This window comes from Brachyhypopomus gauderio, chromosome 14 (genome assembly GCF_052324685.1).
Source record: "Brachyhypopomus gauderio isolate BG-103 chromosome 14, BGAUD_0.2, whole genome shotgun sequence".
Taxonomy (NCBI): Eukaryota; Metazoa; Chordata; class Actinopteri; order Gymnotiformes; family Hypopomidae; genus Brachyhypopomus; species Brachyhypopomus gauderio.
The window spans coordinates 9,050,887-9,077,279 of record NC_135224.1 but is presented as its reverse complement, the minus strand read 5'-3'; the positions used below and the strand labels follow the sequence as shown (position 1 = coordinate 9,077,279).

The following is a 26,393-nucleotide window of genomic DNA, read 5'->3' as shown; positions in this document are numbered from 1 at the left end:
CGTCTGCCACCCGCGACGACAAATTTGCAGACTTTCTTGCAAATGATGCAGATGGCAGGAAGAACGGGGCCGGAGCTCGAGATGGGCAGGCTTGATCTGGACCGAAGTTTCCTGGTCGGAGTTCTTTCGATCTCTCGCTTGTCAATAATCCTCCGGTACCGTGTGGGATGGAAAGCCGCATCATCGGGAATTTCTTCAAATCCAGTTCAAGACTGTTTGAAACTTTCTGCTACTTTCTGCCACTGCCGAAGACTATTTCGATAAGTATTCCACCTTGTGCTGGTGAAATTCTGTATTTCCTCATGCTTAACAGACGATATATGCATGTAACAAACCTTACGTTTCGAAGATTTCTTTTTTTTAACACTTTCGGAGGAGATTTCCTCTTCTTCGGTACTGCTGGATGAACGCGCTGCTACTACGTCTGCTTGTGTTTACTAGCTCAGCTGACATACCAGCGATCCGATTGGTCCATTCTGATGACGTCTCAACCGTGGCACCTCTCGCGAGCCAAAGTGTTATTACGCCTGCCGAATATGTACATACGCCTTACCAGGCACTAGTCCTTCCATTAAACGCTGCGAACAAAAAAAGTACTGTATTTTGAGCGGTGAAACGTTTTTTTAAACCTCAACATAACTCGTTCTTTTTATGAGCTGAAGCGTGTTTGGTTCGGAGAGCGCGGAGCGGAATTTCTTTTCTGAAGGACTTTTCGATGTTCACCTTACGGTGAACCACGTAGAAGCGAGTATTGGATTGAATGTCGCCACAATGGACCAGCAAGACGGATGGGTAAGTTAGAAAACGCTACATTGGTTTTCATGTAAATTTGACAAACTCATCATGCAAATTGATTGTTGTGAGTTATGACCATAGGCTAATTAACAGAACGAGTTTGTTCTAGTTTTTTTTCGAATTCGCAGCTAGCTAGTTAACTAGCGTTACATTTTAGACTGCTGTGTGTTTGGTCTAGCAACATAGTAGAATCGTTTCTGTTAATTAACCCAAGTGACTTAGGTTAAACAGAATATATTTCTGATTGTAGATCAGTGGAGAGTTCCACAATATAGGGGTTCTCAATTTATCTAAGAAACTAAAACTAAAGTCAAACCTGCCCAAAGGGAAAAGAGCTGGTGTACTGTTTTTTTATCCTCTGATTTGTCCTTAAATTATCTGGCCAACTGAGAACAAATAGTGACACTGTCTGCTGAAAATACAGCATGGCCAGCTGAAACTGGTTAAGCTGGTTTAGTTGAGCTGATTGAATAAAACTGGATTGACTAATTGACCAGCATGGTGTATGCTTGGTGGTTAATTGGTTTAACCATCATTAACCATCATGATTAATTTGGCTGAGTTGGTCAAGCAATATGACTAAGTCAGTAACAGACTACAACGCATATTGTAAGCTGGTAACCAAGTAAAAGTTATATTCCAGTTAAATCAGTTCATTGATCACCATGGTTTTTTGATGTATGATCACCATTTTTGGTTTCTGATGTATGATCAGCATATTTTACACCTTGACCTTGTAAGATTTGCTGTAATTTTGCCTCAAACCATCCATCAGACAAACTAACTGCTTTTTAGCAATAGTAGCAAATGTTTTCTCTCTTTCTGTTAATTGTATTTCTGTTATGTATAAATTAATTGTGACTTTGTTGCTCCATTTCTAGGAGCTGTTAAAACAACACATCCTGGAGAGGTTACATGACCGGGTGGTACATGCTTTACAGCAAACAACACTTGATGTTGATTATCTGGAGTTTGTATGTAGGCAAGAAATAGTTTTTCTTGATGCTGTGTCACAGAACGTTCAAATATCCCATGATGTTAAACAAAAGCTAAGAGAGCTACACAACACAATTCAGAGTTATAGAGACAACCAAGACCTGCGTCCTGTGGTTCAAGTTGAAAAAAGAAACAAGACTGGACGGCCCCAGATAATAATACCAACTGAACACCTTGCTCATCTCCTCGAAATTGGGCTGCCTGTGACTACAATTGCAAGTCTGTTGGGAGTGTCTCGTGCTACTCTGTTCAGAAGAATGGCTGAAAACCACCTTTCCATCAGAGGAATGTACAGTACTTACACAGATGCTGAACTAGATGAACATGTGTCACGGATCAAAGAAACAATGCCACATGCTGGATATAGATGAGTAAAGGGGACTCTGGAAGCACAGGGACACCGAGTACAATGGGATCGTGTCAAAGCATCAATGCATCGTGTGGACAGTCTAGGGATTTTGTCGAGAATGACACAATTAGGATGCGTCATCAGGCGAACATACTCCGTGCCTTGCCCCAAATATCTAGTACACATAGACACAAACCATAAGCTCATCAGGTAAATAGTCATTGTGTATGAGACATTGCATAATTTAACGTGTTCCAAGTACATAGTATTTTATGTATGGTTTTCTTGTTTCCAGTTTACTGTGTGGCTACCATTAATTGTCTGTCCATCTGCCCCCCCCCCTCCCCAACAGGTATAATATAGTCATTTTTGCTGGTATTGATGGCTTTTCACGCAAGGTGAGCAAAACATTTGCCATCATCTCAATTTTATTTATATTTAATCAGCAATTCTGTTTTAAGTCAGTCACTATAAATCAATCTCTAAATCATGATTAAATTTACTTACTTTTAATTAGGAAAAAAACAACAAACTAAAGTGTTTATTGTTTGGGATTACTAATTTGTTATTGTATTGTACGTTAACTGCCTAGCAAGTCCTTATATTAAAGAATAGTTTGGGCTTTCTGCTTCTATTTATAATAATATAATCAAGAATAAACAGGAACTTGTCTGTGTACAGTGTATATTGTCATGACTTGTTGATTTGAATATATAAAACTTTGTAGATCATGTACTTGAAAACTGCAGACAACAACCGTTCAAACACCACACTCAAGTTCTTCAGCCAGGCTGTTGAAGAATTTGGGTATCCACTCAGGTAAGATAAATGCTTTTTTATATAGTTTGAGCTGGTACAGCAAGACCTTCTAAGACAAGTGTATTTGTGAAATGATTTAAAGTGACTGTTGGTTAGTTGTTAACTCCTTGAACGGGTGGAATATGTTATCATAGAGTGCGAGCTGATCAAGGGGGAGAAAATGTTGGAGTGGCACGCCTGATGTTTACTGTGCGTGGCCCAGACAGCGGAAGCTTCATAGCAGGCAAAAGTGTGCACAACCAACGGTAAGCTAGACCATTCATAATTTGCCTCTACAATAAAGCCTTTAACCCTGAGATTCTCAAACTTTTGTAGCATCATTCACATATTCTGCTTGGTTTATTATAATCACATCATTCTAATTAAAGGAAAGATTTAATTTAATCTGACTAAAGGCCCTTTCACACAGATGCATTTGTTTTTTTACTTTTACGTAGTGGAACCTTTACATACTGAGTATGACATGTTTTTTGCCTTGTGGACACTATAAACAAGACTAAACTTTGATTGGTGATATTCAAAAGCATGTGTTTTTCTGCCTTTTCCTGCTTATATGTTTAGATTGCAACCATGACAACAAAGCTTGGGTACTTAGTACTGATTGGTCAAGCAATTTTAACACATCTGACACTGCAGGAACTTCAATTCAAGGCTCTAACAACAAAAAAGATTGCAGCATAATGGTCCATTAGTTTTGGACTGTATGTGAAAGCTACAATGAATGTGTTAATCGTTTTTAATCTTTCAATATAGTGTAGAGAGGCTGTGGCGGGATCTTTGGATGGGGGTCACCAGCGTCTTCTATCAGATCTTGCATACTCTGGAGGAGGAAGGCCTGTTGGACCTCAGCAGCCTTATTCACTTGTTCTGTTGCCACTACATCTTTTTGCCACGTCTGCAAGCAAGCCTTGAGGTATTCAGAGAAGGATGGGACAACCATGCTTTGAGGACGGAGCATAACCTCACACCAAACCAACTGTGGGAAGTTGGGCAGATGCAAAGTCCCATTGCTAATCCTGAGGTAATTCAACAAATTGTCACTGAAAGTGAAATATCTAAGTAATATCAAACGGATCATTTTTTGTTCGACAAAAGAACCATGACAGTTACTGTACAAGAACTAATAGTTTTTTTTCTTTCTTTTTCAGGTGATGAACATTCCGCATATAGACTGGGAGGACAGTGGCTATGTTAACAGTTCAGATACTGGTGTAAATCTACCACAGCTGGATTGTCCTCTAACTCCTCAACAAATGGAGCAACTCAGAGAATACATTGACCCTCTGCACCCCTCAGAGTCAAATGGCATGGACCTTTTCTTAAACACAGTCCAGTATGTGGAAAGTTTGCTCGAGGCACGTTAGATACGTTGCCTTTTAGTCTTATTCCAAAACTTGAACACTTTTTATTTATTTACTTACTTTTTCCACCTCATTAATTTAGTAATAAGTGCATTAAAGCTAAAATAAATTTGTTCTCTGTAGAGAATATTTTATTCTTTCACTAGAATATTTAACCACTAAAATTTTCTCTGCTCAATAAAACATTTTACCTGACGTGTACAAATGTTTGTGTAAGAAGGTATATGTTAAAGTACTATTATCAGTCCTGTGACCGTGTACAAGTGAGAATACAGCTAGCAACATTGTCCTTTTCTTTATTAAAGCCAATTGAAACATTCAATTATTTTAACAATTGAAAAGCAACAAAAATGCAATGGGCTGCATGGAGAACAGGTGTTAGGTGATGTAGCTTGGGCTGCCCCAGAGGTGTAATGTCCTGCCATGACATTTCCCTTCAACATTAATTCTATGGACATCAAGTAGATAAGAACAAATGAATGGTTTAAGACAACTAACAGACCTTAACCACTACCAAAGGAACAGCAAAATGTGGTACTCTAATTAAACTACACAGTGTTTCAAGACTACAAGAACAAAAATAACATGCAAAACAAAGTGTGGTGCAGATCCATTCACACTAGACCAAAGCCACTCTCCACAGACTTCAGACATGCCAGCATGTCTTTCTTTAGAGCTGAGTAAGAGGTATAGTGGTTTGGCAGACGCAAGCGCTCGTAGCAGGTGGATGAGCTGGGTAAGTGATGCAGGCCTTTGGATTGCACTACTTCCAGTTTGAGGTTATGACATGGCAATTCCCAACCAGTCCAGAACTTCATGAGCTGCCGTAAATCATCTGAGGATGCTAGAGGTGAAACATAACTCTTTAGTGCATCAGGAATAACATTTCCACTTTAGAATACTCGTGTTTTTTTCCACAAATACCTTCTTCAACAAATGTTCTGAAAAACCCTGTAATAAGAGTCAACGTCTCTGCATGTCCTCATCACTGTCCTCACTGTCATTTTGCCTTGACTGAGGCCACTGAATCCACTGTCGTACCATCTGGGTGAAAGTACCAGATGTGTATATGTTCAATATCTTACAACTGTGTTGATATAAGCACCACTGAAACATGTTTAAAGCCCAGGTGTCTTATTTTAGTCTATTACCTGTTGACTCACCTGAGAAGTAAGTTCAACATCTGACTCTCTGGGAAACAAGAGGGGCACCACATCAGGCCTACAAGTGATGAGATGCCAAATACCAGTCTCCTTCAATCCCTTCCTCAGCTGCTTTATTTGGGCATGAACTCTGCCAAGGACCTGTGTAGTAAAAAAAAAGTTCTTTAGTTTTTTGCATTTTCAAACACATATGTTTGGGTTATTAATACATTAGTTTACTGTTCTTAAACAGACATCACTATTGGGTTGTTTGTACCAAATCAATAATTAACGAAATTCTTCATTACTGCTTGTAATATAAAAATAGCCACATAGTGATTGAATGCTCAGATAGTTTGTATATAGACAAAGTTCTTCAATCTCATCCACACAGGTTTAGTGTGGCACACATAACGTTCATCCCTTCAAACTATTGGTCATGTGCTTATGTTTTGTTTGAAAGACCCACTGTGGATACAACTGCTAATCCCTGGTGTTTATAGACAGAATATAAATTGACATATTACAGCATGAGAGAGCAACTGTTGAAACAGCAGCAATCTGTTTGTCTCCTTTGTTGGAACTGTGTACGACCAGTCCAGGCACAAGTTGGTCACTCTCAATGTTTCTTCTTCAGTCCATTCTTCTTTTAGTAGCTACAAATAATTTGATACATTACAATTCATAATTAAATCCTAGTATTCCCATCAATTACACATGAAACTGTATGTCATATGAGCTGAACCTAGATATGCATGATGTAGATGGCCTGGTGTACTTACCAGACGAATGGTCTCTCTGTGGTCTAGGTCAGGACAGTCTTGTAGGCTGAGGTTTGATGTTGCTGTTTCTTTAGTCCCTCCTGTCAATGCATTTACCACGGCAAGGCTGAGCCCGGACATGGTAGGACCATTATTGATGATTGAGTGGCCCATCATCCTACCAGCCATGATAAAAAGCTCACTCTCAACCAGTACTGCTGATGTGCTGGGAACGAGGTGGTCTCTTTCCCCTTCAAACATCGTGGTCTCTGCTGCATTCCCTGAATAATTGCAAACAACATTTTACATTAACCCATCTGACATGTCAGATCAAGACATCTTCTTGCACTTACAATACATGAATACCTGAATACAAAATATATTGTATTAAATATATACAAACCAAAATTAAGTTTAAATCCATGTTTTAATTTGGTGATAGCAGACGACAGGATATGTCTTGTAACTCCCGAACCAATTGCAGCATCCCCTATAAAATTGTAAAACCTTATAATAACTTTAATGTGCAAATTCACAGAAATAATTTTCTTCACAGTTATTTTTCTTAAATGAGTTTAAATGTTTCCATATAAACACAAAGCGTGCTGTAACCTTAACAGTAACCACAATCACTGAGATTCGTAGAACACAGTGGTATAAAGTGCAGTGTTTAAAGACTGACATTCTTAAATATTCAATTTTATATTTAAACCTATACCTTGAATGTGGCAGCGAAAAGGTGCTGCCCATCTGCTTTTCTGATGACTTTCTTTGTAAAAAGAAATGAGGGACCTATCACGCTCTTCATCATTATCCCTGGAATCCAACATCAGTAACAGAGAGGGTTGACTCTGTCCTTGTCGCCTCAGTTGCTCAAGGAACAGGCGAACAGTTTCTTTTTGGTCTTCAACTGTTTTCCATACTTGAGGAACACAAAAACAAGTTTAGAACTCATACTTTTGTCTCTGCACAATATGTCTAATCCTCAGTTTCAAGGCTGAGTGGTTTATTTATGCAAAAGCTGGCTTCCAATCAAAGCAATTTCTAAGAATGCCAGACAGGAGACAATATCCCAATGTACATTCTTAAGCTTCAGACAGAAATATGTATGATTAAGCATAAAATACCTTACATAAAGGTGTCCTTTGTGTTTAGAACAAAGCAATGACTGTAAATCTATGCTTAAACTGGACTCATCAACCACATTACCCAGAAATGACTTTTATTCAGGCAGCTACTCTGATGACAGCATGTTTTTATATGTTTTTAACATATTATTTTTTATCAACTCCAAGTTCCCATATACAGTTACATTCTCAACATCATAATATTATACTTACAATCTACTTCTGGACTTGAAGGAGCTTCTGAAAGAGAAGATGGTCCTGGCTGTTCCATGTCAGACATGCTGACAGTGAATGAACTTCAAACAAAAAATATGACATTGTTCATGATACAGTAAAGAACCACGGCAGGATAAACAAAGTGTGTTTTTAATGTTTTCCTTCGGATTACTGTACTTGTAGGTACCGTGGGCCTTACAATTACGAACACTGGAATTGGCCTACACTGTAGTCCCACATTATCAGCATGCTATACTAATTAATCTTTAAAAGACATGGTGAGCTACATTTACATTTTATGTACATTGTCCTGTTTTGGTCAGTTGCATGTAATTACAGCACAAATACTTTTTCATACCCTGGAGACAATATTCTTTTCTGATTGGCTTGCAAGTGTGCAATGATTCTGTACAACAGCACACCCCAATAGCTGTTATATCTTTTATAACTAAGCATATATTTAAACACATTAATATTACCTCTCTGCACAAACACTGCCATGGTAAGGAAGTATTGACATAGGGAACTCCTTCTGGCATATAGGACATATCTGCACAGAAATAGATACAATGCAAAAATACACATAAGAGGCATTTACGATGAAATGAAAACACATGTGAACAACACAAATAATCAGACAATATTACCCCATGGCTGCTTTTGGGAAGCTCAGTTTCTGTAGCATTTTCCCCCAGCTCATCTGAAGTCTCAAGCACTTCTCTGTCCTCCACAATAACAGTACCAGTCTGATCCTTTAAATACATTAAGTTCATAGGGTTCAAATGTTCACACTCAACTGCAGTGAATACATATGCAATTAAGAGACTACAGGCTACAAAAGGCTATATTAAAAACTTCTAAGACTCCTACATGAACAAACTTTAGATGAAGATGCTGGTCTACAGTTTAGTTAAATCTTTTCCAAAAGTTTGAGTAAAATTAAGCAACTAGAGTCCCTGTTAAAAATATTTACTGTGATTTCATGCAACCACTGATTAAAAGCTGTTCATTTGAATTAAAGGTTTTTCTTGAGATTACTTATTTGTTATGTAATGCTTTAGAATGTGTGGGAAATTTGATCTAAATTTAAACTGTAAAAAAAAGCAGTGAACAACATGTTATAGGGGAAAAACAAATTAAGCTAATAACAAAACACAACTAACATTTGTTGTTTGTTGACACTTTTCAGCATGTAGAGCCAACATTTGCAGTGGCATGGTGCTATTACAGCTCACACAGGGAACCTGTGGCATTTTTGCAAATTCTGCTGCATTGTATGGAAGAGGTTCAGTGTCCATCTCCTCTTGTAGGGGCGCCAAAAACAAAACATTCTTGCCACTGTTTGAAACAGAGCGAAGCTGCCGACCAGAGTAGCCTTCTGTGTCCATGGGAATTACTGAAAGCTTCCTTTGGCCACTTCCTCCTGGATTATAAAAAATATTGAGAACATAAACAAACCAAGGACACTAACAGTTTTACATCTTTTTAAAAAAACAATATTCATACCTGTTGCTTTGTAGAACATCCATCGTCCTTGAAGTGGGCGAAGTTTGAGAAACTCCTCCTCCAATAGTGTAACAATCTAACAACATATACAAAAATAAAGACTAAATAATCTAACGTGGAGTTTGAAGATGAAACAGGTCTAACCAAATATATACAATCAGAACTCCAAATTAAAATACCTTTCAAAATATCAAATGATATGTATCATATGTGCAATTAATTACCTCTTTATGACTGAAGTCTTCTGGAACTGTAATCACCCTTTTTCCTAACCCTGCACGGGCAAGTTCTAGTTCTTTTGAAGCCTTAGGGGTCAAAGAAGTAGGGGCTGGCAGGACATAAACTGTGAGGTCTGTGTGCTTGGATGAAATGGTCCGAGAAGAGCTACAAAACCGGCCTTTACCCTTTTTTACTTCTGTTTTTGAATTAAACATATTAGGAAATTGCCTTTGAAAAAGAGACAACAGAGTGAGTCATTAGACTTGATTACTGCTGATGGATACAGAAAATAATCCAGACCACAAATGTTAGTTTGCAAACTTAACATTTTATCTTACCTCTTTAAAGCCTGGTTGATTGTAGAAGTGGAGCTGCTAAGGCTGGTACTGCTGGATGAAGAAGCAGAGGTGTTGCTAGGAATCATAGTGGTATTAGCTGAGAAACATGGAGGCCTGACTGATGTGGTAACTGAGCTGTTACGGGTGGATGAAAGCTCTCTTGAAAGGGCTGTAACTAGGGCCTGAGCCATCGTCTCCACCATGTTCTGAAAAGCATATAACACTGTTAAAATGTCCATCCTATTATTATGTGAAACTGTGAATATGTTTAATGCAAACATCACTATATAAGGTTTGAACAACTGATTTTATTGGAGCCACCCATGTTCAACTTCCTCTAAAAAAATCTGAGCTTTTTCAAGTTAATGGTGAACACAGAATGGCTTAACTTTCGTTACCAACACCTACTAACAGCTAGCATTATAGCATTACAAGTAATAATAATAATAATAAATTATTAATTCGCAACATTTAAAAAATCCCAATAATTAACAATTGGGTCTACATTCTTTTTTTGCAATTACAACACAAATGTACAATACAAGTATGGGCCATGCAAATTTAAGGAACTAATGCACTGGTTATTTTTGCGTTTCACTATGATGGCTAGCAGCCTAAACGATGGAGTTAACCTAGCTAAAATTAGGCTCACTAACATGTTAAACAATTATCATGTGTAAACATATGGTTTATTGCATAACGACTACAGATGATTATGTTTTACTCACTGTAGAATTCTCATTTAAAGATGATGAAGGTTGACTCGCCATGCCGCTGTCCTGGGGTGTCTGACCGGTTGTTGCAGAGCTGGGAGCGCCGCCATTCACAACCACAGTGAAACTAAACAGCGCCCCCTTGTGGCGGCTTATTCACTTGTTGCCACCTTTGTGAATGGAGTGGTGCATTTGTGTGTGGATCGGGTGCAGAAATGCGCGAGGAAAGTCTCAAAACTCAAAATACGCGAGAGGAAATGAACAAAAAAACAACGTGATCCACAAATGCAGATGCACCATTTTATAACTAAATTTTAATTTTGAGACTTAAGCTTTTAAAAAATATGCAAGTAAATATAAATGAAACATATTCAGTTTCACATACAAATTACGATGTATTTATAAAAGTTGAACAGTGTTTGTACAAATTTCAGATTGTGAGACACAAAATGAAATGTATTTATTTGTGAACAGTGAAATGTATTTGTGATATATGTGTAATTTGTGGATTATCATTTACACATTTGTAAGGAGTTTTGAGACTAATTTCTTTCCATAGTCTGCCTTCATAAATGATGGAATAGACTAAAGGCCGAGCATTCAAATAGGCCTAAAGGTGGAAATGTCACAGCAGTCACTGGCTGTTCCCTTTAAACGTGCTACACAAACATGTATTTTTGTCTGACAAGGGACAACGTTAGGGTGACAACATTAGGTTTTTAAATTACCTTCCTTGGAGTATCATTTGTTACTGGAGTTTTTGTTGTTGACTTTTACTGAAAAGCATTTTTAATAAACCAACTGTAAATATCATGTTATTGAAGGATTACATGGGCCTATGTTAAGTGAATGCATGCCACAGTATATGTGCTGCACCCCCCCCCCCTTAATTAGTATTAATCTTAATTAGTATCTTAATTAGTATTAAGATCATCAAACAACTAAGCATTGTCAAACATTTTCTACCATTTTGCATAGATTTGCCAGATTTTATACTTTATTTGAGGTGACTGAAATAATTTATGTTCTCCATGCAAAATATCTGCAGATGCTTTTTAACTTCACCTTGGACCACTATTATAGGTCTGTAGGCTGAGGTGGCCTCTGTAAGTGTAAAAGTGTGCTTCAACAAGACATTATGTCTCCCAGACTCCTAAATCCACCTGTCCTCCTGAGTCCACCCTTGCATTTCAGCTTGGGATGGCCAGAATTGGGGGAATATGTGGAGTTAAAGATAAATTAAAGTTTTGCTTTCACCAGACACAACATTTGGCAGTTGACCCTGTTTAAAATAATGTATATTTATGCATATGATATTTATGGGTTCTTGTGAAGACTGAATCCATGACCTTGGTGTTGTTAGTATGTTGCTTAACTTGCTCTACGAGGTGTACATACCTTCAGTTCAAGTTCCTATATCCATCTCCAACTGCTTACGTTTTAAAAATTGTTAACTTACTTTAATTGTATCATTAAAATTATACACAAGATGTTTGGTCTTTTCCACCCTTCCTCAGCTCAGACCACTCTGCTAACACTCTCAGCAGATGCCTCCTAGCATGGACGCGCCATCTTATAGCTTGACCCAAAAATATAACCAACATTGATCTTGCTCTGTGTTCAGGAGCCATTCTACATGTCTTGTACTAGTTCATCACATCTCCACATTTTAATAGAGAAGACATGTAAGTATACATAGATTAAACAAACAAATAATCAATTCAATGTCACGTTAACCTAATGGTAAGCCATCTTGTGACGAGTTCTTCTGGTAAGCTATATATATATATATATATATATATATATATATATATTCATTTTATGCTATTTAAATGCAAAAACAAAATTTTTTTTCTTGTTTAGAGATATCATTCACTTACGGTTACATTTAAAACATCGATATATTTGTATGTATCGAATGCAATATGTGCAGAAATAATTGATTATTTAATTATTAACCGCATAAAGAACAGAAGCACGAGTATGACCACGTGGTACGCCACCTCCCCTCCATTGACCTTAGTAACATTGATAACGTATATCAGAACTATGTTACAGTATTTTGGCTTAAGTTATTCGTCTGTCTACAAGTTTCACAAATTTTCTTTATTAAAACCAACATCAAAATGTCGGAACAAGTAGTTATATTTGAACGCCAATATACCTTTGACCAACTCAACAACCAGAACGCAAATTTGACAAACTGCGATCCCTCTCCTGTCCGTGAGGTGGCGCCAGTGACCGTGAATACACAAAAGTAAAGACTTAAGTTATGAGTGGGAACAATCACCCGCACAAGAGGATGGATTAAACACATTAGTCGTTTTGGACGCGCCATAAAAAACAACAAGCCAACAGACTACAGATTGAGGGTGCTATTCATTTACACTGAATGCTGGTTTGGTACGTAGGCTAGATTTCAGATAGGTTTGTGGGTTTGTATCCTTATGCGAATTTTGACTGAGCTGACTTTAAAGCTATTTGGCTCCTTTAAGCTACTGCAGAATTCTTCATTCCCAACGCCCCTGACTAATATAAATAAGCAGCCGCTACCTGGGTGTCCCATATCCATCCTCTTGGAAAGATATGACTTCGTTGGGCCCTGTTACACACTCGCTCCTCCCGCAGATGGCTTGTTAGCAAGCTCCGCCTCAAACCTTTTGTCTTCTGGTAATGTGTATCAGGAGAGAGATGGCATTTTCAGGAGGGGTCAGGGAGTTCACCGCCGTTTGGACAAAAAATGCTTCCGCTGCAGTGCAACTTGCACATTAAATGCCTCACGTTTCCTCACTCACTGGCACATAACGGTGTTAATCATCGGGTAATTCTCCGCGTATACAAATGTTTTCCTCTGAAGCATATTATAGCCAGCATAATGAAATGGCCCGACGAGAACAATGGCTGTATGAAACTCCGTGTGTCTGGGCGATGTGTGCATTTAACCAGGGACAGGCGGGAGGAGAGAGAGTGCAGAATCTCTAGGCCTTAAGCAACATGCAGCGATAATTAACGTTAAAAACTGGAACTGTGTGTGTGTGTGTGTGCGGGCGCGGAGGAAGAGGAGGGGAAGGGAGGGGAGCACAGGATGAGATGAGGAGGCACAGAGAAAGAGGGGGAGGGGACGAGAGAGGAACTCGGAGGTGAAGAGGATGGAGGGAGTCAAGCAAGCAGAGAGATAGAGAGCAAAACCAGAAATGCACAGATCAGGGGGAGAGGGAGACGAACAACAACACACACACAAAAAACCGGAAAACTAAGGTGAGAAGCACACTGGGAATGGTGCTGGTGAGGACTGACAAGATGTTGCTTGTAGGGGAGGGAGGGGTAGAGAGAGAGAGAGAGAGAGAGAAATAAAGAAAATATAAGCGAGGAGACCTCTTCTACAAGTGCTGCTATGTCTGCCTACAGTCTTGTTTGCCTAGGAATACTGGACCACGCAAACAGAATGGCAATGTTCAGTGATGTGCAAGGATCCGTCTACTGGGCCTACTGGCAAGATGGCAGATAGAAGGGTGTGAGACCAGCACGAAGTCTGTTGATAATATGGTGCCGCAGACTACAGGACCTGATTATTATATATGCTCTCACCTGTATATAATTATTAGGATTCGTCAAGGTGGATTATTACTTACAATTATAATTACGTCCTCTTTATACCGAATATTACAAAAAAATAATATTGCAGTCTTATCAATGACACTCCCATCATATTACTAATAATTAATAGTATAATCGCAAGTTCTTCAGTCCCAGCCTTTTTTTCTGTCTTCTTGCATATATTAGCAAAGGTCTGGAGGACCTCAGCACCGTAATGCACAGCTGACGTATTCATCCGCAAGTACAGTGGGAAGTAGTTCCGAATGATATAATGTGGGAACAACACAGGTGAAGTGGGTTCAATTTGCGCGAGTGTGAGCGCATTCGAACAATAACAAATCAAACAGATCAACCCATATAAGTTACGTATTTGGCAAACAATGATTATTTGAATTACGCATTGCATAGATGGATAATGCAATGTCCTTACAAATATACTCTGTACGGACACTCGGCAATAAAATGTTAAAAAATAACAAATACAAGCAGAATAAATAAACTATAAACTCTGCTTATAAATGTATAATTTGATAATGTATGCATGTATATGGGACTATATAACTGACATCGAAGTTAGTTGGGGAGAGGCAAGTAAGGCGGAAGATTCGCGCGGCTATGTTGAGTGGTGTGGTTCCCCCCGGCACATACACACGGATCTCCACGCAGTCGGTACCGTTGGATGAGTGAGACACGCGAGTGAATATTCATCGAGGATTTAAATAGTTGCGTGGCGCATTAATAACCGGTGTGTGTATTGATTATTTTGTGTTAAACGCCTTGCCTTTCACTGGGTAAGTTTTAATAGGAGAAGACTAGCCAGGTAGTGATCATCTGCTGGCCTGGTTCGCAACTAACAAATGTTCAGCGACAGCTACTAGCCAACAACTGGACTTGGAGGACATAGAGCGTGCTTTACACAAAAGAACCCTGACTTGAGAGACGGACAGTGCCAAAAGTGAGGCGAGGGAAAAGAAAGGTGAATTTTTTGCACTCTCCCAAGTTTTAACTACACCCAGAATGTGTTCTTCACCGGTCCGGACCTGCGTTTGTTTGGGTTAATAGTCTCATGTTTAATGAACGAGGAGAAAGGATGATTCCTCCTGAGCAGTGATGAGAGTACTCGGAGGAGTTGAGTTCAGCTGAATGAACTAAAAAAAATGATAGTGTTGGAGTGATAGCGTGATAATCGATTGGTGAGCAGAAGGACTGGGTGGCGTGTCGGGTTTGACGTGGACTTAATGGAAATATGAGCGTTAAAACGGGCGAGAGCCGCGTGAACGGGGAGCTACCGAGTGTGACGTCACGCGCCCGTCCGTGCAATTGACAAATTGGGACGATTTCACGATCGTTTAATTCAAGTAGATATTTTTGTGCTGGGTGTGTTGAGGTGTCAAATGGACGAGATGACTGATTTTAATTTTTAGATAACACTATAGTCAAGCAGGTGTGAATGTTTTGTGAGACACTACACAAATAATACCCCCCCCCCCCCCGCTTTAAAGACTCGACACTAACTATCTACTTAATTAGATAACTGAGGGAAGGGGACGAGAATTTGACCCAGTTGAGTGGTGGTTTGTGTTGTTGCAACATAAATAAGTTTACTGAAGCTACAATGTAGTCTGAGTGAAAGGGGTGAAATATTGCACGCTGGTTTGTAAGCTGACCCATAACAATGGGTAGGGGTCCCTGAATGACGAGAGACCGGGTGGGAGGGGGGCGGCTGTAACGTCTTCGGTCATGTCGCCCTCCTTTTGTGTCTTAAACCGTATGCGGCAGGTGCTTATCTAAAAAAGTCACAAAAGAGCAGGCTAACTAAATCCTCAAACTGACGAACACCGTTGGCTATCTTGAGGTATTAAAAGCGCGGAGGCTCCCGTAAACAAAGGCTGGGTTACCAAACGTCGCCGCCAAGTTGAGTCGCGTTTATGTTTCACAACGAGCCGAAGTTGTGGCTCTTCGGGATGTCTGTTTAAGACTTTTTTTCTTTTCTAAAAAACACAGAAAAGTTCGTTGAAATTCTGCCTTGTTTTAATTTTATACTGTTTAAGTGTACATCTGAACACAAAGAGTCGACCTTCTCACCTGCCGGTCATTTGGGGGCCTAGCAAGCGTTTTAATGGGAGGACTGTATGACTGCCTAATCACCAATAAAATAGTTTTAATCCAGAATAATCCCAAATTTATATTCCTCAGTTTGTCTTCGTGTGGTTGTTTAAACAAAATGATTCAAAACATTCACACTGAATAAGTGCTTTACTCAGTCAGATGTCCCTGTCTTCGTGTCACTGCATTAGTTTCTATAATGTTAGAACCTGCAGTAATGGCGCGTTTTCACTTTGAAACAATAAGTACATATTTAGATAACATTGTATTTTATAGTAACTTTTTTTTTCTCATGTTCATTTTCCCTTATAATCCCCGGTGGTCTCAGCCATGCCCCCAGTGATCGAGCGCTCCGGTTCTGGGGTTCTTTCTCGCAGTAGGGCCAAAACGGCCACTAACGGTAACGGTCACGGTAACGGTCACCACTCCGACGAAGAGAGCAGTGACGAAGACCACGCGCACGGTAGGCCGTACTTAATCCGTACATACAAACCCTCATTCATACATTATGATATTGTCTTCGGTAATCAACTAGTAATCGGCAGACACAATTCAGCTTGTCTCAGGTCCTTGTGATTCTGTAATTCAGTATGTTTATACCAGAGGTGGGGACTCGAGTCACATGACTTGGACTCGAGTCAGACTCGAGTCATTAATATTAAGACTTTTGACTTGACTTGAAAAAATATTCAGAGACTTAGACTTGACTTGGACTTTTACACCAATAACTTGGGACTTGAATTGGACTTGAACCTGTTTACTTGCAAAGACTTGATTTTTTTTACACCAAATCTAAATTTTAAAACGCATATTAATATTTATAAAGTGCGCCCCATTAATTTCATTTCCGTCCTTCTGACGCAGACCAGTCCTCTGCTTTTCCATACTCTGTACGTGTGTGTGCATGAGCTGCAGCACAACCAATCAAATGGGGGGTTGGCGAACGTAAATTTTTACCGGGCGGGGTGTAAAATGGACACAAATTAAGTATTATATCGCGATCGATCGATCGCCAGGGGTTGGTGCCAGAGCGAACTAGTAACTCATTGAATCATAGATGTGGATCAGAGGTAAATAAACTAGATTTTTTTCCGTCGTGAGAAATCGGACGTGTGGCGTGAGAGCGTGTGAAGACGGTCAAATGCGTGTGTCTCACGCTCAATGCGTGAGAGTTGGCAACCCTGGGTTCTGTATCTGAACTCGGGGAAGAGAGCCTCTCTCTGTCACCATCATAATATCCAGTTCTATCTCAGCATGGATTGTGTATTTGAAGACATCTACGTCGAGAAAAAAATATATTGACAAAAGTGGAGCGAGTTTTCAGCTATGGGGACATCATTCATCGTGCACAAATGACATACAGACTTTTGGCCAGGAAATGCAATGCAGAATAGTTTACTGAAATGTCTAAAGTTGCAGATTCCTGTTAATTGTTCAGTTCTTATATTTGTTTGTCTTGTGTCACTCACACATGTTCTCCAAGAAACCAGATAAGAGAAGAGAGGGAAAATGCTGTTATGGTTCTTTGTATTGTACTGTGAAAATATCAGCACTTTTTATTTGAACATGGAGTTCTACTTATGACTTTTTCACAGAATATTTATTTCTGGAAAATTGTAGTTTAAAGTATGAATATTTTTGCAGCTAAGTTTAACAAATTGAACTGTGCAATAAAGAGGTGTAATTTAAATTTTTTTTAATACTTCGTGTTTTCAGTTGCACATGTTTTATCAAGATTTGAGGAGAATACAGATTTTAAAAAGAACGCATGTCTATTATTTACATTTAAAATATACCTGCAACATTGGTAAAAAAAAAAAAAAAAAGACTCGAAAGGACTTGAAATTCCAAGTTTCAGACTTGGGACTTGACTTGACTGATGCCTGTCTTGACTCGAGACTTGACTTGACTTGAGTGTCTTTGCTTGAGACTTGACTCGGGACTTGAGGTATAAAGACTTGGACTTACTTGAGACTTGCAAAACACTGACTTGGTCCCACCTCTGGTTTATACATTCGGTATGTTTATACATACATTTCTATCGCCAGTCTCCTGCAACCTGCCCTTTGTCTAGTGGTAATTAAGTGATCCTTATAATATTTTCCCTCTTCCTTTTGTCAAACAGATAGTATGATTCGTGTTGGTGCAGACTACCAGGCACAGATCCCAGAGTACATAGCAGGTAAGGGGAGGTGTGTTTGTGGATCGGAAAGGCAAATCAGAACCGTCTTGCAGAACTTTGTCTCTGTATGACATCCAGTCCACCGTCTGAATGAGGTCTAGGACTTGATGGGATGCTATATGCACTTTAATTACAAGGGATTATGTAAAATGTAGACGAACAGCATAAAAAAACAGCTGGAGGTTGTGATAAGGAAAAGTGCATGATTGTGAATATTTTTAATGATGTAATGCATATGGGTCGTGATGTTCACAGTTGTCATGTGACGATACCGGGGAACATGCTGCGATGCATAATTGAACTGAACCAGCACTAACTAAACAAATGATTGGAGCGGTTATTGATCAGCCGGTGGCTGTTGGAGAAATGGGGACGTGGTGGATGTAAGCACGGTGTTTCAGACGTACACTGGGGGGGGGGGGCTAGCTAATTGTGTGGAGGAGAGGAAAGGGTTGGAGGGGGGGTTGTGCACCTCTGAGAAGCCGCTGTGTGATAGATGTGTGTGTTCCGCACTGACAGACTGTGAGTCACGCCACAGCGAGAAAGACCAGAGAAGTATGCTCGTGTGGTCGCCCAACAGCCAGGTGTCTGACGCCATGCGTAAGTAACATCTGTCAGTGTCGGAGTCGAAAAAGAGAAAACAAGCTCTGGCGCCTGCAGCCCTACTCCCATCACGGGCACGCTGTGTCTCTGAAGTGTTGGACCAAACGCTCCAGCGGACGCTCCTCCCAGCTGCTGGGTCAGGGACGTTACAGAGATCTTTGTTAATTTGGGTGGGGTGTCACTGGTAGTGATGTTATTGAAGTGTAAAATACAGTGTAAGCGTTGGTGTTTAGTCAACTGGACGTGTAATCCCCTGAGCAACATTGGGTGGTGTGGAGGTCGTAATGGTAAAGCTGGGGAAGGGATGCTTAATTTTTCAGATTGTGCCTAGACCTGCATGATATGATGAACATGCTCACTGAAAAAAATGAATAATAAACTTTTTCACTTTTATTGAGCAAATTGTTCATAAATACAGAGAATGGTAACAAAAAGCCAGTCTTATGAAGAACAGAACGATCTTCAGGTTGATGATGGATACTTGGGGCTTAATGTGGCAGGCCAAAGGTGTGAATGTTTCATCTGAACAGTTAAATAAGAAGAAAAAAATGTATTTACACTTGCCACTTGTGAATTTTTCTTGTTCATCATCTGTTTTGGCATGCATTTATTGTGCATGTTCATATTGTGCTGTAATATAATTTATTGCTCAGGACTAGCTGTGGTACCAGTGAACAGTCTGCTGTGCAGAACTTGCAACTGGTTTTCTCACATGTAACGATGTTGCGTTGTCTATGTGTATAAACTCCTAGCAGATGGCTGCCTTAATAAGAGTTTAAACACAGAATCTGTTCGCAGCACAAATCACACTAAGAATTCATTACAGCTGCAGCACATTTTCTCTCACATGCGTTTGCTGGGAGGAAAAGGCCCATGATGATTACGGATCGTTAATGGGACGACTGGCCCAGCACTGGGAGTTGCAGTGGAGGAACCGAACAGATGTTCATTATGTTTCTCATCTCCTCCACAGTGGACGAATACATCCTGATGGCCAAAGAGAAACATGGCTACAATATGGAACAGGTATAACACCAGCCACCAGTTTTGTTAGCAATTCTGGAGTTTGATGCCGAAATGTCAAGGTTCCCGAAGTTCTCCTCCAGCGCTGTTCCTCATTGTTCCTCGTGTGCTCCTCAAGTCTCTGGGCATGCTGCTCTGGCACAAGCACGACGTGGAGAGGTCGCTGGCTGACCTGGCCAACTTCACTCCTTTCCCAGACGAGTGGACGGTGGAAGACAAGGTGCTGTTTGAGCAGGCCTTCAGCTTCCATGGGAAGAGCTTCCACCGCATCCAACAGATGGTGAGGGGGGAGGGGGGGGGGGGGATGTGTGCAAGTGCAAGGGTGAATGTGGAGAGAGTGGGAATAGAAAGGGAGAGGAGGGCTTATGTAACAGTAATCTGCAGTCCTCCCGTCTGCCTGCTACTACAGGAGTGTAACATCTTACCAGCTTGCTGGAGTCCTGCAGAGACCCACTCGATCGCTCCGGTCCGCTACTAACTACAGTTTAACTAACACAGTTGGTTATTCCCTAATTTGGTATTGTTCCTTATTTAAATACAGTCGATCCTCCGAGACACTGTGGGCTGTTGGGGTAATTGTTGGTGTTCATACATAGTGGTGTGTTTATTTTGCAAATGTATAGCAATGCTAGTAATTTCTGTGTGTGTCGTAGATGATGGTTGCATGATCCGTGGTGTTTTTATGTTGTTTCTCAGCTGCCGGATAAGCTGATCTCTAGTCTGGTGAAGTACTACTACTCCTGGAAGAAGACCAGGACTCGCACCAGCGTGATGGACAGACAAGCTCGCAGGCTCATCAGCAAGAGAGAGAAGGAAGACAGGTGAGCGAAGGAGAGAGGGGTGGAAAACGGGCAGAAGCGTTTTGTGAAATGTCATGTAACGACGTGATCTGCCCCTACCAGTAATGATGAACTGGAGGAGGGAGACCCAGGCAGTGACAGTGACTTTGAGGTCGTCACCAAGAAAGAGGTGAGAGGTGAACTCTAAAAACACAAGCACATCAGGGATTTCGGCTCTGGTGCTGGTGTTTTCCCAACTTTAACACCTGTGACACTGCAGACTTGATATTGAGCTGAATCAGATGTGGTAGGGCTTGGTGAACTTGAAGCTGGGCGCTGGGATAACGTACCCAGAGCTTAAAACCCCTGGCTTGCCTAACAGAAGACACGTGTGTGTGTGTGTGTGTGTGTGTGTGTGTGTGTGTGTGTGTGTGTGTGTGTGTGTGGGGAAATAAAATAGTAATGTAAGAAAGTTGATGGTGAATGTGGTTCGATAACATGTAGTTGAGCTATAAAATCATGCAGATACGTTTGACTGAAGTTTACAGTGCAATGACACAATCGGCTTGAGTATATCTGTAGAAAAACAGTATTTACAAAATAGCAAAAAATTCAAGCATTGCACATGCTGTCAACTGTTGGTGCGTGGATAACTGAGAACATGTGATTTTTTGCAATTATGAACATAAACGTCCTAATGTGTCCTTTAGTTAGAAGAATGATGTGGGAACAGGAGATGTTTTGGTCAATGTTTTGGTTTTAAGTCCGAGTGCATTCTTTCTCTCTGTCTCTGTCTCTCTATCTCTCTCTCATATTCTCTCTCTGTCTCTCATTCTCTCTGTCTGTCTCTATCTCTCTCTCAGACCAAGCAGACCTCAGGGGCTGGAGGTGGGGCTGAAAGGGGCCCTGGCAGGTCAGGACCAATGAGGAAAGAGAACCAGGGGGCTCAGTACCGGCACCATCCAATGAGAGCACGGCGCAGACCCCCAAAGGGCATGCACCTGGACCAGGATGACATCGTCAGTCTCACCAGCTCCACAGAGTTGGGGACCATTTCCCACCGTCCCCTGGACACTCAGCTGGTGTCCCTGAAGAGACAGGTAACCAGACAAATGGACAAGTGAACTGCTTCCAGTTCATTCAATGATATGAACTTGCACTGACCACAAATTTTTGTGTCTTTTAGGTTCAAAGTATGAAGCAAGAGAACAGCATTCTCAAGCGTACTTTAGTGGAAGGAATTAATTCAATACGACCAAATGAGGTATAAGGCCACAACGAGTTATTTCTATAATTTAAAAAGTGATGGTAACAAATTCTTCATATCAAAGCTTCTTTCAATCTATGCCAAATAACACCATTTGCTAAATATTTACAAAACATCCATCAAGCTGATAAGATTTTGTAGCTAAATACTAGGCTGCTAACAACATTTGAGAGCTTACCAAACCAAAGTGATCTTGTATTTCCTTTACTGTAGAAGGGCAGGAGTATCATGTAAATAAAGCCAAAAGTGCCTTTTTTGAAGAATATTTACACATTTTCTTGAATCATTAGCAATCAACAGAGACACTAAAAAGCCCTCAGAAAGTGGTGTGTTCATGGTAGCACATTCGAGCGGATTCTAGTGAAGATGATGGATTCATATGTTGAATTATAAACATACATCGAGCTTAGCCAGCGTCTGCATGGTCCAGCTGATCATGCTTGTGTTATGATGGGAAGGTTAGTGTGTGTGTGTGTGTGTCACCCAGGAGGTTAGCCGAGCAGCTACCAGAGTGATTTCTCAACATGTTTATTGGAAGAGACGTCGAATTTAACATTTTGGACGTATACAATATTTTGTGTACTGTGGAAGTAGCTCATGAAGTGCTCTGTGTTCTGACAAATCTTTGAAAATGGTTTCAAAAACATTCTGCTTTCACACAAATGTTGAGGTCTACTGAACAACGCATTTGGTTGGCAGATGACTTTGTTTGACCTGGTTATGGTTTATGTTTGTAAACCAAACGTTTTTGTCGTTGCATATCAACAGTCACTTGTCACCCCCCCCCCCCCCCCCCCCCCAGCTTACACTACATTGGGTTTAGCTTTGATGGCTGTATGCACTTTTATGCACTAAAAATGTTGGTTTTTAAGTTCTCTTTGTGTATTGGAAAAGTGTTTATCAGATTAATCAAAGTATTTGGTAGAATGCTCCATTATTCAAATAATCTATCATTACAACCCTGGTCCTCTTAAGCTGACATTTACTAAGTGCATCCAAGTATGTCCTAAACTTACCTTGACACACTTCCACTGTACGTGGAACACACTTCCACTGTACACTTTAGGCTCTGAGAGCGGAGAGAAGAGTGGATGCTTTTACACTCGTTCTCTGCTTTGAAATACTGTAGTCTTTATATACACACACTTATGTTCTCTCTCTCTCTCTCTCTCTCAGCACACTCCCAAGATCAACTCCCGCTGGTCCACAGAGGAGCAGCTGTTGGCGGTACAGGGTGAGATTATTGCATGATCATTGCATCCCCTGCCACTATACTAGGATTAGCACATTCAGGTTAGATCAGTAAAACTACTGGCAAATCAATGATCAGTGTCCTAGCTATATCTTCTGATCAGTTAATGCACGTCAAGAACGCATTCATTGCGTAGGATATAACAAACGGAAACATACCGTGGCTGCCCAGTTGTGGAGGAAAACCACTGTTGTGTGTAGCATTAGTATGTAGCTTAACGTGTAGGGGTTTTCCTCCTTTAGCCATTAGGCGGTACGGTAAAGATTTTGCGGCCATAGCCGACGTGATCGGGAACAAGACGGTGGGTCAGGTGAGCTCGTTCTTCGTCAGCTACCGGCGCCGCTTCAACCTGGAGGAGGTGCTGCGAGAGTGGCAGGCGGAGCAAGAGGTGGTGCGAGGGAGCAGCGCCGCCCCGAAGGACCTGAACGGTACTGCAGGAGCGGAAGAGGAGGAGGTGAGGGGCGCACGAGGGATACGTAGGCCGCCATGGAGCAGGGCTGTTTTCGTTGTCTTCATTATTACAGCTTCTTTTGTCTTCCCGTACAGGAGAAGCCCGGCGCCGTCTCTCCTCCAGACTCGGGCAGCCCCACTCCCTCCTCTGAAGCAGCCAGTAACACCAGTTCCACCCAGTCCTCCCCCCCGCTGACCCAACCCCCACCCTTACTGCGCCCCACTCCCCCCACCGTGCCCCCGAGCCTGCTGCGTCAGCCCCCTCCCCTCCAGACGCGACCCCTCCAGAACCGCACGCCGCACAACCACCCCCCCTCCCCCGCTCATCAGACCCGCAGTGGCGCCGTCCCTCCACCAGGGCGGCCTGCGCAACGCTCTGAGCTCCTCTCCCGCGTCTTCGGGTGGGCAGCTGCCTCCCTCTCTGGTGGGCCTGAAGGTGGAGCCCACACACTCCCACTGATTGGCATCAGCTGCTCTTGCACCAAAACCCAGTTTTTGACATTTGAAACGGCAACTTCTACCAAGTGCTCACCCCGATGAGGAGAGTCAGTAGTGTACGGGTGGCGGGTTTGAAAATAGACACACACATTACTACAGCTGTTAAGTCGGACAGTGTGAGTCAGAGATGGTGACAGACGGGGTTAGACAGGTAGAATGAGTCGGCAGGGCTTGAGCACCAGAACACACCACTCCTCTAATACAGCAGAAACCTCAGTCTAAACTTGCCAAAACAGACCACCATACAAACTCCACAGCCCTCAGGATTTAAGGATATACCTCATCATTGGCCTCATCATTTACTACTTGAACCAAAATGTTCTGGAGGAGGGACAAAAACAAACACCCTACGGACTTTTTTTTTTTAAACACTGGACTGTCATGGTAATATAAATGTCTTGAGTGAAATTGCAGATTCCACCAACCTCAATCTCCATGGCAACAGAACATCTCAAACTGTGCAGCATCATGTTCCGGAGTACGTCGGGTGTCATGGAAGCGGACCAGAGAGAGCGGATCCGTGTCCTACTGGAACCAGTGGTGCATTGTGGTATTCTGTAACTAAGACCCTAAACTATTGATAGGTAGTGTCATGTAGAACTAGTTAATATTGAAGCACTAAATGATCCCAAATACTTGACTTTTCTTGCATAAACTCTTGAATACACTGATCCTGGAGCTGTCTTACTCCTGAAGGCACAAACGTAAGATGTAACACTAAAGATATTGTGCCAGTGGAGTAGTTTTTTTGTTTTTTCCATAAACCTTGTATATGAGAAATGTTTACACGTAAACTTGGATTTGCTTGTGATTTTGGTTTTTTAAAGAATAAAGTCAAATACTCAAAGTTCATATCCAGTAGTTTGTGTTTTAGCAACTCAACCATCAGGATATGAAGTTAAGATGGACTCCAAATAAACAGACAGACAACAGTTCCTTGTTGCTCGAGGCAACCAACTGTGTTTTTTATATTTGTTTATTACTATCATTGATCATAATCATCTCTTTGCACGAAAAAAAAAAACATGGAGTTTTCAAACTCTCCTCTCCCTGACAACTTTCAGCTTTGACAGAAAAATAGTAAAATTACAGCAATGCAAAATATGAAATAAAAATTAACCCTGAAGAAAAATTATATTGATAATGACAATTGGATCCCCAGCATCTCAAACAATGATTATTTCATAGAACTGCAAATAATGTGACAAAATAAAATTCCAAAATGATATAAAACACATGTGCACAGGTGTCCCCGAACCACTGATGGACCTGGAAGGAATCCAGCATGTTCTTCCTCTTGGACAGTAATGGAGTGTGTGTCCCCCCCCCACCCCCCCCACAGAGCGAGGACTCATGCAAAATAACGCCCAGCTCACACACACACATGTACAGAACTCAGCACTGTCCGTTTCAACTAATCAATTGCACTCTCTCTCTCTTTCTCTCACACACACACAGATGTACCTTTCTCAGATGTATATAATTAACACCCAATGTCCCCCACCCCCAGAACCTCATCACAGGAAAATAAACAGTGGAAACAGAAACCCATCTAAACTGAATGGAAGTCAGGCCATCTACTTGTGGTACTGCTACTCATCAGTACAAATCAGTGTGTGAAGGTGCCCACATCCTCCTCTTAGATAGACCTCACAATCACCGTCTTATTACACACACACGATTCACACTCACACAGACAAATTCACATCAGAAGGTCAAGAGGTTGACCGAATCATTCAAAGGACGACGCTCCGAGTGGTGGTGGGGCTTCTGTCCCCGTGTGGGCGGGGCTTCGCTCCCGTCCCAGAGTGGTAGGACGTGGGCGGGGCTTCGCTCCCGTCCCCGTGTGGTAGGACGTGGGCGGGGCTTCGCTCCCATCCCCTAGTGGTAGGACGTGGGCGGGGCTTCGCTTCAGTCCCCGTGTGGTAGGACGTGGGCGGGGCTCTGCTGTGGACGAGGCTTCGCACGCGAGGATCAAGTTGGCCAATTTCTCCACATGCAGCCGCAGCTGTTCTGCAAGACGCCTGCTCCTCACGCCTGCTCCAGTGATGGTGTTGGACACACCCTAGTACTAGTGTACTGTACATACATGGCCATCTTTCATCCTCTAGGAGAGGGAGGAAGAGGAGGAGGAAGAGGAGGCGTGTTTGAGTCCCGTGCTACCCCCACCCCCTCCGACACCAGAAAATTTAAAACCACGAAGGGGAAGGAAACAAAATAATGAGTTTGTCCTAATGATCACATTAAACCATAATCACTGATAATACGACATTAAAACACGTCATTTCTCTTAG

At 41.4% G+C, this 26,393-nt stretch overlaps 3 protein-coding genes and 1 long non-coding RNA gene across 5 annotated transcripts; 2 read left to right on the top strand and 2 right to left on the bottom strand.

The window, feature by feature from the left end:
- The first annotated feature begins 1,563 nt into the window (after positions 1-1,563).
- LOC143475566 (uncharacterized) lies at positions 1,564-4,447 on the top strand. 2 transcript variants are annotated; one of them, XM_076973437.1, is made up of 6 exons: positions 1,564-2,350; positions 2,493-2,538; positions 2,868-2,959; positions 3,094-3,204; positions 3,713-3,980; positions 4,108-4,447. In XM_076973437.1, the coding sequence occupies exons 1-6, from the start codon at positions 2,223-2,225 to the stop codon at positions 4,321-4,323; spliced, it is 861 nt and encodes a 286-aa protein (XP_076829552.1). In that variant the 5' UTR covers positions 1,564-2,222; the 3' UTR covers positions 4,324-4,447. The 2 variants fall into 2 exon arrangements, with proteins under 2 accessions (XP_076829552.1, XP_076829553.1); XM_076973438.1 differs by lacking the exon at positions 3,094-3,204.
- Positions 4,448-4,665: 218 nt separating this feature from the next.
- On the bottom strand, positions 4,666-8,330 carry LOC143475488 (uncharacterized). Its single transcript, XM_076973340.1, has 10 exons — positions 8,214-8,330; positions 8,046-8,116; positions 7,564-7,646; positions 6,942-7,145; positions 6,627-6,713; positions 6,245-6,504; positions 5,990-6,118; positions 5,484-5,624; positions 5,245-5,364; positions 4,666-5,164 (listed from the first exon to the last, which is right to left on the bottom strand). The coding sequence occupies exons 1-9, from the start codon at positions 8,328-8,330 to the stop codon at positions 5,284-5,286; spliced, it is 1,173 nt and encodes a 390-aa protein (XP_076829455.1). The 3' UTR covers positions 4,666-5,164; positions 5,245-5,283.
- A 551-nt stretch (positions 8,331-8,881) lies between these two features.
- Positions 8,882-9,829, bottom strand: LOC143474637 (uncharacterized). Its single transcript, XR_013120822.1, has 4 exons — positions 9,630-9,829; positions 9,297-9,519; positions 9,073-9,148; positions 8,882-8,989 (listed from the first exon to the last, which is right to left on the bottom strand). It is a non-coding gene; the product is annotated as an uncharacterized LOC143474637 (long non-coding RNA).
- Positions 9,830-14,542: 4,713 nt separating this feature from the next.
- On the top strand, positions 14,543-24,951 carry rcor2 (REST corepressor 2). Its single transcript, XM_076972518.1, is given in 14 exon segments — positions 14,543-14,915; positions 16,374-16,508; positions 18,171-18,227; positions 18,747-18,827; positions 19,804-19,856; positions 19,972-20,133; positions 20,550-20,674; positions 20,756-20,822; positions 21,496-21,732; positions 21,819-21,896; positions 23,076-23,133; positions 23,394-23,605; positions 23,698-23,910; positions 23,912-24,951. Coding segments are annotated over 13 exon segments (1,626 nt in total). The 5' UTR covers positions 14,543-14,915; positions 16,374-16,375; the 3' UTR covers positions 24,062-24,951.
- The last annotated feature ends 1,442 nt before the right edge of the window (positions 24,952-26,393 follow it).

What these genes read in the sequence shown, in the direction of transcription:
- LOC143475566 (XM_076973437.1), top strand. Translation starts at nt 2,223, where the DNA reads ATGCATCGTGTGGACAGTCTAGGGATTTTGTCGAGAATGACACAATTA. An exon ending in AAAAGTGTGCACAACCAACG is followed by an intron (nt 3,205 to 3,712) that starts GTAAGCTAGACC and finishes CTTTCAATATAG; the next exon opens with TGTAGAGAGGCTGTGGCGGG. An exon ending in GTCCCATTGCTAATCCTGAG is followed by an intron (nt 3,981 to 4,107) that starts GTAATTCAACAA and finishes TTTCTTTTTCAG; the next exon opens with GTGATGAACATTCCGCATAT.
- LOC143475488 (XM_076973340.1), bottom strand. Translation starts at nt 8,330, where the DNA reads ATGTATTTAAAGGATCAGACTGGTACTGTTATTGTGGAGGACAGAGAA. An exon ending in TGGATTTAAACTTAATTTTG is followed by an intron (nt 6,505 to 6,626) that starts GTTTGTATATAT and finishes GCAATTATTCAG; the next exon opens with GGAATGCAGCAGAGACCACG. An exon ending in ATGTTGAACTTACTTCTCAG is followed by an intron (nt 5,365 to 5,483) that starts GTGAGTCAACAG and finishes ACTTTCACCCAG; the next exon opens with ATGGTACGACAGTGGATTCA.